Raw genomic sequence first — 12,992 nt, 5'->3', positions numbered from 1 at the left:
TTTTATTGCTGAAAATTTTTCAGTTTTCAATTTGATAGTTTTTGGGGATTTTTTTTTTTTTTTTTAATATATAATTCTATTTGGCTTCTATTTATTTTGTTTCAGTTTATTTCAGTTAGTGGCCAAAGCAACATTACTAATCTTAATTTGTTGGGTTTTTTGTTGGGGAGGGGGGGGTTATCAAGTGTATTCTTTCATTTTGATTTTAGTATAAGTTAATAATTTTGTTATGTCCTATTGTTGTTTTTATTAGAGTTTATTTATTTCGGTTTTAGAAATTTAGAAATGTAGTTTTAGTAGTTAAGAAATTATTTTGCTTAGTTGCCAAAACAACAATACTTTATTTTTAATTAAAGTTAAAGTACTTTTTGTTCTAATTTATTTGTTTGTTCTAATTTTATTTCAGTGACCGGAAACAATTTTGATAGTTGTTAGTAAATAGCAATACCAACCCTGAAGTATTCTTATTACTTATATGCAAATAGCCAACAATACATTGCATGAGTCAGAATTATCGATTTTTCTTTTATGACAAAAAATCATTAGGATATTAAGTAAAGATCAGGTTTCATGAAGATATTTTGTACATTTCCTACCATAAACATATCAAAACTTTTTATTAGTATATGCATTGGTAAGAACTTCATTTGGACAACTTTAAAGGCGACTTTATCAATATTTTTATTTTTTTGCCCACTCAGATTCCAGACTTTCAAATAGTTGTATCTCGACCAAATATTGTACTATCCTTTAAAAAAAGCATACATTGCATAAATATACAGCTGTGAAAAAGACAAAAACAGGCTCTGTGAAGCAGCATTTATTAGATGTGTGACTGACAGACAGAAGTGGCGTTACCTGCACTCACTGAGACTATTACTTTGAGTTTTTCTGTAGAGTTCTGTCTCTTTGTGTTTGTTTACTAGACTAAATCCCAGAGTTCATGGTAAACACTCAGCGTCACAGTGTTAACATTAGCTGCATTCCTCATGCCGATAGAGCCGGTCACGTCCAGAACCTCCACAAAACCTCATTCATCTCTAAAGCAGATGGGTTATCCCTGTGGAGCGCTGCTGGAATGTAATGAGAGACGAGGCGATTTAGAGGATAAGAGGATATCGCTCACATTAACATGAGCAGAAACACTTTCATTCCTCTTAACAAGTGTTTCACTCAGGAAGATTAAGCAGACTGACTATCTAAACCTGACCATGATGTCTTGTTTAAGGCAGTACTTTAATGGTGAACCCAGTATGTTAAATATGTTTTGCGAAAGTTATCTGAATGTTATTTGTTGGTTATGCAAATAATAATGGAAAATTCCATTTGATCAGTTTGCAAACATTATGGGAACGTTACTCTTTAAACGTTCTCTGAATGTTCTGAAACAAGTTGCAACATTTAAAAAAAAATGTTAGATGAATGTTCAAATAAAAGATTTCAGGGGGAAAAAAAGTCCTATGAACGATGTATAAGTAACATTTTTGTGCTAACGTTCTGAGAATATTATTACAGGTAACTTTGAATGAACATTCCATGAATGTTTGTATATAACTTTAAAAGAACTTTGCCAGAACATTCTGAGAACTTTTCCTCTTACCTGGGAATGTAGTCGAATGACAACTTATCGATATAACTATACTTCCTCTGTTGGTTAATTACAGTTGGCTACATTACGACAAATGTTACAAATGTTACAAATTTTCTGAAATGTTATGTTTAAATATGCAGATGAGTAATTATCTACTTAACATTTTCATTTACATTTAATCATTTAGCAGATGCTTTTATCCAAAGTAACTTAAATTAAATATGCACTCATTTGCATAGTTTCCAAAACATCAAATTTATCACTGGATGAAGCCAGATTTAATATTCTTGTTTGATTCTGTTGACATATTAGAGTTTCAAAATTTTTCCAGAGGGGATTTTGGATTTCTCTTTTCATCACTCCATAAATCGGAAAATACTGTCAACAGATGCATTTTCACCATGTTTTAGATACATTTAAGTATATATCAGGGGAATTTTATTTTAACAAACCCTTCAGTAAAAATCTTAAGAACACAGATAATAATAAAACTGTAAGTTTTGGTCTATGTAAGTGCTGCTGAAGTGGAGGAAAAACCTTTTAAAGATATGCACTGTAATTAAAACCTACAGATCCAAATAGATCAAATGCAATGTGTTTTGAATGTCTTCATTATATTTGTCTGAACATTGGTTCAGAATTCTTGTTTGATTTTGTTGTCATATTAGGTTTTTTTATCATTCCATAAATCAGAAAATACTGTCAACAGACAAAAAACAAGTGCATTTCCACCATGTTTTAGAAACATTTTAATTATATATCAAGCCAATAAAATATTAACAAACCCTTCAGTAAAAATCTTCAGAATATAGATAAGAATAAAACTCTAAGTTTTGTTGTATGTAAGAGTTGCTGAAATGGAGAAAAATCCTTTTAAAGACATGCATTGTAATTAAAATCTAAAGATGCAAACAGATAAAATGCAATGTGTTTTGAATGTCTTCTTCCCACTAGTTTTAACATTGGTTCAGAATTCTGTTTTGATTTTGTTGTCATGTTAGAGTTTAAGGTTTTTACAGAGGGTATTTTGGATTTCTTTTTTATCACTCCATAAATCAGAAAACACTGACAACAGATAGAAAAACAACTTTTTTTTACCATGTTTTGTGATTAACATTTTAACTATATATCAATGGAATGGTATATTAACAAATCCTTTAGTAAAAATCTTCAGAATATAAATAAGAATAAAACTGTAAGTTTTTGAGTATGTAAGTGTTGCTGAAGTGGAGGAAAAACCTTTTAAAAGATATGCTTTGTAATTAAAATCTACAGACGCAAATAGATAAAACGCAGTGTTTTAAATATGTCTACTTCCCACTAGTTTTAACATTGGTTCAGAATTCTTGTTCGATTTTGTTGTCATATTAGAGTTTAAGATTTTTCCAGAGGAGATTTTGGATTTCTCTTTTTATAACATAAATCAAAAAATTACTGTCAACAGACAGAAAACAAATGCATTTTCACCATGTTTTAGAAACATTTTAAATATATATCAAGGGAATGATATATTAACAAACCCTTCAGTAAAATTATTTAGAATATAGATAGGAATAAAACTCTAAGTTTAGGTGAGTGTAAGTATTGCTGAAATGGAGGAAAAATCTTTTAAAGAAATGCTTTGTAATTGAAATCTGCAGACGCAAATAACATGCAATGTCTTTTTGAATGCTATCTTTCCACTAGTCTGAACTTTGGTTTAGAATTCTTGTTTGATTTTGTTGTCTTATTAAGGTTTAAGATTTTTACAGAGAGGAAGAGGAAACTATGCGTTTTTACGATGTTTTAGGAATAACATTATAAATATATATCAAGGGAATGATATATTAACAAACCGTTCAGTAAAAATCTTCAGAATATAGATAAGAATAAAACTGTAAGTTTTGGTGTATGTAAGTGTTGCTAAAGTGGAGGAAAAACCTTTTAAAGATATGCATTATAATTAAAAAAGATGCAAACTGATAAAATAAAATGCATTTTTGAATGTCTTCATTCCATTAGTCTGAACATTGGTTCAGAATTCTTGTTTGGTTTTGTTGTCATATTAGAGTTTAATGTTTTTACAGAGGGGATTTTGGATTTCTCTTTTTATAACATAAATCAAAAAATACTGTCAACAGACAGAAAACAAATGCATTTTCACCATGTTTTAGAAACATTTTAAATATATATCAAGGGAATGATATATTAACAAACCCTTCAGTAAAATTATTTAGAATATAGATAGGAATAAAACTCTAAGTTTAGGTGAGTGTAAGTGTTGCTGAAATGGAGGAAAAATCTTTTAAAGAAATGCTTTGTAATTGAAATCTGCAGATGCAAATAACATGCAATGTCTTTTTGAATGCTATCTTTCCACTAGTCTGAACTTTGGTTTAGAATTCTTGTTTGATTTTGTTGTCTTATTAAGGTTTAAGATTTTTACAGAGAAGATGAGGAAGAGGAAACTATGCATTTTTACAATGTTTTAAGAATAACATTATAAATATATATCAAGGGAATGATATATTAACAAACCGTTCAGTAAAAATCTTCAGAATATAGATAAGAATAAAACTCTAAGTTTTGGTGTATGTAAGTGTTGCTAAAGTGGAGGAAAAACCTTTTAAAGATATGCATTATAAATAAAAAAGATGCAAACTGATAAAATAAAATGCATTTTTGAATGTCTTCTTCCCACTAGTTTTAACATTGGTTCAGAATTCTTGTTTGATTTTGTTGTCATATTAGAGTTTAAGGTTTTTCCAGAGGAGATTTTGGATTTCTCTTTTTATAACATAAATCAGAAAATACTGTCAACAGACAGAAAACAAATGCATTTTCACCATGTTTTAGAAACATTTTAAATATTTATCAAGGGAATGATATATTAACAAACCCTTCAGTAAAATTATTTAGAATATAGATAGGAATAAAACTCTAAGTTTAGGTGAGTGTAAGTGTTGCTGAAATGGAGGAAAAATCTTTTAAAGAAATGCTTTGTAATTGAAATCTACAGACGCAAATAACATGCAATGTCTTTTTGAATGCTATCTTTCCACTAGTCTGAACTTTGGTTCAGAATTCTTGTTTGATTTTGTTGTCTTATTAAGGTTTAAGATTTTTACAGAGAGGAAGAGGAAACTATGCGTTTTTACGATGTTTTAGGAATAACATTATAAATATATATCAAGGGAATGATATATTAACAAACCGTTCAGTAAAAATCTTCAGAATATAGATAAGAATAAAACTGTAAGTTTTGGTGTATGTAAGTGTTGCTAAAGTGGAGGAAAAACCTTTTAAAGATATGCGTTATAATTAAAAAACATGCAAACTGATGAAATAAAATGCATTTTTGAATGTCTTCATTCCATTAGTCTGAACATTGGTTCAGAATTCTTGTTTGATTTTGTTGTCCTATTAGAGTTTAATGTTTTTACAGAGGGGATTTTGGATTTCTCTTTTTATCAAAAAATACTGTAAACAGACAGAAAATAAATGCATTTTCACCATGTTTTAGAAACATTTTAAATATATATCAAGGGAATGATATATTAACAAAGCCTTCAGTAAAATTATTTAGAATATAGATAGGAATAAAACTCTAAGTTTAGGTGAGTGTAAGTGTTGCTGAAATGGAGGAAAAATCTTTTAAAGAAATGCTTTGTAATTGAAATCTACAGACGCAAATAACATGCAATGTATTTTTGAATGCCATCTTTCCACTAGTCTGAACTTTGGTTTAGAATTCTTGTTTGATTTTGTTGTCTTATTAAGGTTTAAGATTTTTACAGAGAGGAAGAGGAAACTATGCATTTTTACAATGTTTTAAGAATAACATTATAAATATATATCAAGGGAATGATATATTAAACCGTTCAGTAAAAATCTTCAGAATATAGATAAGAATAAAACTCTAAGTTTTGGTGTATGTAAGTGTTGCTAAAGTGGAGGAAAAACCTTTTAAAGATATGCATTATAATTAAAAAAGATGCAAACTGATAAAATAAAATGCATTTTTGAATGTCTTCATTCCATTAGTCTGAACATTGGTTCAGAATTCTTGTTTGATTTTGTTGTCATATTAGAGTTTAATGTTTTTACAGAGGGGATTTTGGATTTCTCTTTTTATCAGAAGATACTGTAAACAGACAGAAAACAAGTAAATTTCCACCATGTTTTAGGAATAAAATGTTAGGAAAATAAAAATGTAAATCTTATATGAATAAAACTGTAAGTTTTAATGTGTGCAAGTGCTGCTGAAGTGGGGAAACAAACTTTTAAAGATATGGATTGGAATTTCACTAGTCTGAAAAAAGCAAAATAGACCTCAAAACTGACCAATCCATTAAAAATATGAGATAAGTCATGCCTTAAGATTTGCACACACCTTTCCGAAGCACCCAAAGCAAACCTGATTGTTAATGAACTAACCTACAGCTTCAACCAGGTAGAAACCAAGTACAGTCCTCTGCCAGCAGAATGCGTTTATACTGTACCTGAATTAAGGTTGAGAGACTCTTCAATTCTTCTGACGGACGGCATTGTGGGGGTCAGCAGTTAAATTATTTGACTGTATTTTTCCCGCAGGCACTCTGAATGCATTTGTGAAGCAGAAAGGTCAGTCGACTTCAGATGCCGGTCCAGTCTGGTCTCTCAGCGGGAACCAAGGGGACCGATGGAGACAAGCCAAAATTAGCATCCATCCTACTGCCTCCTTCCAGGTGAGCGAACTGTACAGATCACACGGAGACATTCACATTCATTCAGCATTTATAAGATATTTGAGCTCCGTTTTGAATATTAATTGATGTTTTTATTCAGTGAAGATGCATTAAATTGATCAAAAGTAACAGTAAAGATGTTTAAAATGTCACAAAAGATTTATATTTCAAATAAATGCTGTTTTTTTTACTTTCTATTCATCTGTAAATCCTAAAAAAAAATGTATGACAGTTTCCACAAAAATATTGTGCAGTTCAACTTTTTTCAAAATAGATAATAATCAGAAATGTTTCATAAGGTGAGACACCGCAGGTGCGTTGATAAATTTAAAAAAGAAATAACTAATAGTCTTACTTACCCAGGTGATTGATTACTTTGATAATTGCACAATTATTTGCATTAAAAAAAATGTTAGGTTTAAATATGCAAATGAGCCATTATTTAAGGAAATATGCGCTAATTTGCATACATTCCTAGTACAAAAATAAATAAAATAAAATAATAAGGAAATTATATATAAACAAATCCCTCTCTAAAAACCTTCAGGATATTGACAGGAATAAATATTTAATGTTTTGTGTGTGTAAGTGCTTCTGAAGTGGAGATTTAAAGCTCAGTGTACGAGAAAAAACTCATTTTGAGAAAATGGCCTTTAAAAATATGCATTGTAATTGAAATCTATTGACACAAATAGATAAAGTGCTATAAAAGAAACACTCAACAGTGGTTTTTGGGTGTTTTCTTTTCACTAGTCTGAAAAAACACTTTATGAAACACCAAAAAGCACCAAATCTCAAACTTTCCCCTTTAAGGAGCAAATCAGCATATTAGAATCATTTCTGAAGGTTCCTGTGACACTGAAAACTAAAGCAATGATGCTGAAAATTCAGATTTGATCATCAAAAGTAATTACATTTTAGCAGATGTTCATATTGAAAACAGCTGCTTTGAATTACAAAACTATTTCACAATTTTTACTCTATTTTTCATCAAATGAATGCAGTCTTGGTGAGCAAAAGATACTTTTTTATGTTTTAATGTAACATTATATCCTAAATGTTTTGTTTGAAGCAGTAAGTGGCTCAAGGTCATGCTGTGTTTTGAAAACACACTTACAGCACAGCCTCAGCGAGTCCAGAAGAGGCTCTTGAGACGAGCTTTATTTATTTAGTGCTATTTTTCCATCACACAGGTGATATTCGAGGGCGTCCGCGGTCCCGGGATCGAGGGGGACATTGCCATCGATGATGTCACGCTTGAAGAGGGGGAGTGTCCTGACCCTCCGTCCAATCGTATGTATCAAATGTGCATCTCCACGGTAACCAGGCTGTAATTGCATGCAGCACAATTTTGTCCAAGAGAGCTCGGTAATTACACGAGAACAAACAACGAGAAAGACAGAAATGAGGGCAGGTAATGGGCTGGAATTGACAAGAGAGCGACGGTGAGAGCGAAACGCAGAAAACAAATGAAAAACCTTCCTTCCGGAGCCCAACTACAGTTGTAATCATGTAGTGAAGTTATGTGTTAATCATTATTATTTGGCATCAGGGTTTCTATTATTAATATTTAAAGCTGCGTGACTGTGAAGAGATGTTTCGTATCGATCTCGGCGTGAGATTGTGGATATCTAGAAAATGAGAATGCTACAGTAATAATATGCACTGGAGGATGATTATGATTCAGAGAAATAATTCAGACATTTCTGAACAACCGTACAGTATTTGTGAAAAATATTACAAAGACGTTTTTAGGTGCTCTTTACTGAGTCTAGTAGGTATTAACTGGTATTAAATGAACAAGGATGCACATAAGTTTTTCATTCTGGTTCTGATGAGAGCATCCATTGAATGCACCCATTAAATATACTTATAAAAATAAATAATTAATAATTGTCATTATAGTATTAATGCACTTTATTTTATTTAGTTTGTTTTTTAATAAAATAAACAAAAATAATAAATAAAATGCAACAATGCTATTGTATTTAAAAATAAAAAGTGCAATTGTACACAAAAAATGCAATGCTAATATTTACTCTTTTTTGTATGTTTTTATATGTTTGTGTGTATTTACTTATTTTATATGAATTTTCAAACTTAAAATCAGCCAGCGTTTATTTTGGCAGGTTGGTGGCAAGATTTAAAGGGACAGTTCCCCCAATAATGAAAAGTCTGTCATCATCTACTCACCATTATGTCATTCCAAACCTGTATGAGTTTCTAATTTCTGTTAAGCACAACAAAAGATATTTTGAAGAGCAGTGCAGTTTCTGATGTAGTATGTGGACATATTAATGTGACGGGGTTGAGTTCAGACTTTAACTGTAGCAGAGTCTAAAATATTACGGTCATAGAATGGTTAGTGCTACGGGATTGAGAGTTCAGACTTTGACTTTAACCTCTTTCTCTCTGTTTTTCCCCACAGCGATCAGAGGAGCAGCTGCAAACAGCATCTCCAGTATATGGCCATTGAGCGTCATGCTCTTTTTTACCGTATTCATTGGTCAGAGGTGACGCTCCACATGAGAAAAGACTCCAGACGCGTCCCTCAATATTTAATCACCAAAGATTCATGCTTTCGGATCGCTGAGAAGGCACAACACCGGATCCACGCGGAATGAAACGACTACAAACAGAAAAGTAATAACTAATGCTTAAAAATAAATAAACAAACAAACAAACATTCTATTCTGAGATGCTCCGACGTCTGGAACTAGCCGAGGGTTTGAACATTGACCTGAAAAGCACAACGACTACTTCGTAATCTGGATTTAACCGAAAGAGCCACCTTTTTTTCCCCCCATCTTGAGATATTATTTTCTGGTGCTTTGGAGTACAATCAATGAAACATCTCATCCTCTATTTGACTTTCTCTTGATATGTTCTGGATTTGGTTTGGATTGGTGCTTTAAACGCAAATAAAAGAGGACCTCGTTTCGCTTTATTCCCCGACTCCAGTAGCAGCCTGTTTTCACAACACTGTGCTCAGGTTCCCAAGAGGAGAACCTTGCGTTTTTGGGGCGGTTGGACGGTGAAAGACTTGGTTTGTCGTCGTTCCCAGCACCGGTTGAGTGACAGAGTTTCTGCCATTAAAAAAAAGAAGTGCCTTCAGGTTAAAAACCGATCCGTTAGCCTGGCCATCAACACCAAACGTCCATGTTTCTAACATCTCCAATGGGCTATTTTATACTCATTTCTATCGCCCCTCAAGTGCTGGAGCGCACGACTGTGACCGCCACGACGGGACGACTGCGAACGACTGCGAACGACTGCGAACGACCACGAACGCACGCTGTCTGGCTGCTGTAGGACGCTGAATGTCACGCTCTCCATCCCGAACTGTCACGCCGCTGTCATTTATATACCGAACAATGTGCATTCTGAGAGAAAAAAAAAAACAGAATATTCATAATTATAATAATATTTTATTACTCTATCCAGAATGTGTCTCAGCTTTTACACACAAAAACTGTGAAATCGGTGAAGCGTTCGACCGGCCTCTTTTTAAAAAGGGTGTTGTAAAAAAAAAACGTGTTATGAAAATGTTTTGACAAGAAGCTGTGTCTCGTTTCTTCTGATTTACGTTGAAATGTTCCGACTTTACTGTCTTTATTTCTCGTCGTCTCCCTTGCATTGCTGAAAATATCAAAAACGGGCAGAAAATGCCGGTTTGGTAACTGTACAACTTGTATATGTAAAGAAGCTCTGTTCATTGAGATTTATATGAGATGTTTTATGTACGAGTCAAAGGAAGCACAACATTTAGAATTCAACCATTTATAAACATCACATATGTGAGCGTCCTCCTGCAAAACCCATGTGGAATTAAAGCGCATGGTTTAGAAAATAAGTAGCATTAAAATAGACCACTGAAGTGAATGGGTGCCGTCACAATGAGAGCTGATAAAAACATCACAATAATCCACAAGTAATCCACACCACTCCAGTCCATCAGTTGACATCCTGAGAAGATCGACAAATGCTCAAACAAATCCATCATTAAGACATTTTTTATTCATGACAGAGTAACAAAGCCCATCTACTGTTGTTTCTCACATCAAAATCTAGCCACATATTTGTTTACAGCTGTTTAGGCGTTCTGTGCAGATTTCTTCATCAGATTTGTGGAAATGTGTCGTTCCATCACTTGCTCACCAATGGATGTGAATGGGTGCCGTCAGAATGAGAGTCCAAACAGCTGATAAAAACATCACAATAATCCATAAGTAATCCACACCACTCCAGTCCATCAGTTAACATCTTGAGACATTAATCTATAATTAATATCTCAATTTAGAACTATTTTGGTTTGTAAACACACTGCAAAAAATCATGCTTGTTTTAAGCAAACACTAACAAATTTGGGCTTTTTTTTTTCAGAAAACAACATAATATCTCAATTTATTTTACTTGTTCAGTAAATGCATCCTGATTCAAGAATTCTTAGATATGTATATTCAGAAACAAGACAAAAATACTAAAGAAGAAAATTAGTTTTGCAGTGCAGTGCCTGATCTGTGCAGATTTCTCTCCTGATTCAGACCAGACCACTTTTTCACTGGACAAAGCGTTATTGTGGGCTATGGACTCCTTTTTGAGTAAAAAAAGGTCTTGATGGATTTGTTTCAGCTTTTGTCTTCTCCGGATGTTAACTGATGGACTGGAGTGGTGTGGATTACTTGTGGATTATTAAATTGTTTTTATCAGCTGTTTGGACTCTCATTCTGACGGCACCCATTCACATCCATTGGTGAAACAGTGATGGAATGACACATTTCTCTTGCTATTAAAAAGCATCAATCAAATCATTAGTGATCCAAGATCAGGATGAGTTTGTTTGTTTATCAAATTTGTAGAAATGTGTCATTCCATCACTTTCTCCCCAATGGATGTGAATGGGTGCCGTCAGAATATGAATCCAAACATCTTATAAAAACATCAGAATAGTTAATAAAAATTAAAAATGTCTTGATGGATTTGTTTCGTGTTTTGTCTTCTCAAGATGTTAACTGATGGACTGGAGTGGTGTGGATTATTGTGATGTTTTTATCAGCTCTCATTCTGACGGCACCCATTCACATCCATTGGTGAGCAAGTGATGGATTGACACATTTCTGCAAATCTGATAAACGAACAAACTCATCCAGATCTTGGATGATGATCTAGACATGCGTAAGGCCTTTTATTCTCTTGAATTGTCACAGAGATGTATCAGTACCTGAGTAGTGTGTTTTATAATGGACATGTTTGATATTCATCGCTCGCCGTGTTGTCGGATTACATTAGTGATGAACAACAAGAGGTTAAGAGCGCCGGTCATGAAGTCCTGGCCCGTAATGTACAATTTCCTTCCTTGAGCCCAAAAACAACCTTCAATTTGTGAGCTCTCAGTGAATCAGCAGGCGGTTAAAGAACGAGGCGGTGATTCTTGTCCTGGTTTTACCGGAGGACATGACACATATGTGTGCTGGTATATCCAGTGTACCATAGCTCAAAACTGAGTCACTACACGATGTAAAAGATTCATTCACAGTATGATGACTGACGCTCGTTGCAGGACTCCAGAAATCAGCCATCTAATGAATCACAGTCAGACAAAGATGTAAAAATGAAGGAAAGAAACCAATACAAATGACATTAAGGGCTAAAGGCATCTTAGCTTGTTTCTGTGTGAACGTACACTACGTGCACTGCAAAAAAATGATTTTCTTCCTTAGTATTTTTGTATTGTTTCCTAGTATAAATATCTAAGAATTCTTCGGGATGAATCAGGATGCATTTACAGGACAAATAAAATTATTTAAGATATTATGTCTTGTTTTCTTAAAAAAATTACCCAAATGTTGTTAGTTTTTGCCTAAAACAAGCAAAATCTGCCAATGGGGCAAGAAAAATAATCTTCTTTAGCCTTTGATTAAAGATATGTCTTTTTCTCTGAAAAAATAATTTCCAAATTTTGTTTGTTTTTGCTTAAAACAAACAAACATATCTGCCAATGTGGTAAGAAAAATAATCTTAAATCAAAGGCTAAACAAGATTATTTTTCTTTCCCCGCTAACCGATATTTTTGCTTGTTTTAAGCAAAAATTAACAACATTTAGGTCTTTTTTTTTTTTTTTTTTTTTTTTTTTTTTTGAAAGCAAGATAAGTCATTTTACTTGCCCGGCACTGCAAAAACAATTTTCTTACTTAGTATTTTTGTCTTGTTTTCTATAAATATCTAAGAATTCTTGAATCAGGATGCATTTATTGGACAAGTAAAATGACTTAAGATATTATGTCTTGTTTTCTAAAAAATAATATTATTAATATATCCAAATTGTGTTAGTTTTTGCTTAAAACAAGCAAAACTAGCTGTCAATGGGGTAAGAAAATCAACCTAAGTCATTGTATTTGTAAATGCATCCCGATTCAAGAATTCTTAGATATTTAAACTAGAAAACAAGACAAAAATACTGAAGAAGAATATCATTTTTTGCATTTACAGGGCAAGTAAATTGACTTATGTCTTGTTTTCTATTAAACATTTTGTTAGTTTTTGCTTAAAACAAGCAAAAATATCTGCCAATGTGGTAAGAAAAATAATCTTGATTAGCCTTTTATTTAAGATTATTTTTCTTACCACATTGGCAGATATTTTATCTTGTTTTAAGCAAAAACTAACAAAATTTGGATATTTGTTTTCAGAAAAC

The 12,992-nt window shown here is 32.6% G+C and overlaps 1 protein-coding gene across 1 annotated transcript in view; it reads left to right on the top strand.

Annotated features, from left to right (window-relative positions):
* LOC141348527 (MAM domain-containing glycosylphosphatidylinositol anchor protein 2) overlaps window positions 1-8,814 on the top strand; it is a 48,347-nt gene extending 39,533 nt beyond the window's left edge. Inside the window, exons 8-10 of the mRNA XM_073852814.1 lie at window positions 6,164-6,297; window positions 7,491-7,590; window positions 8,726-8,814. Coding sequence (XP_073708915.1) covers window positions 6,164-6,297; window positions 7,491-7,590; window positions 8,726-8,814 — 323 coding nt within the window. The remainder of the gene's footprint in view (window positions 1-6,163; window positions 6,298-7,490; window positions 7,591-8,725) is intronic.
* Window positions 8,815-12,992: the final 4,178 nt, after the last annotated feature.

This window comes from Garra rufa, chromosome 13, assembly GCF_049309525.1.
Source record: "Garra rufa chromosome 13, GarRuf1.0, whole genome shotgun sequence".
In the NCBI taxonomy this organism is placed as follows: domain Eukaryota; kingdom Metazoa; phylum Chordata; class Actinopteri; order Cypriniformes; family Cyprinidae; genus Garra; species Garra rufa.
This window is presented reverse-complemented; position numbering and strand designations above follow the sequence as displayed.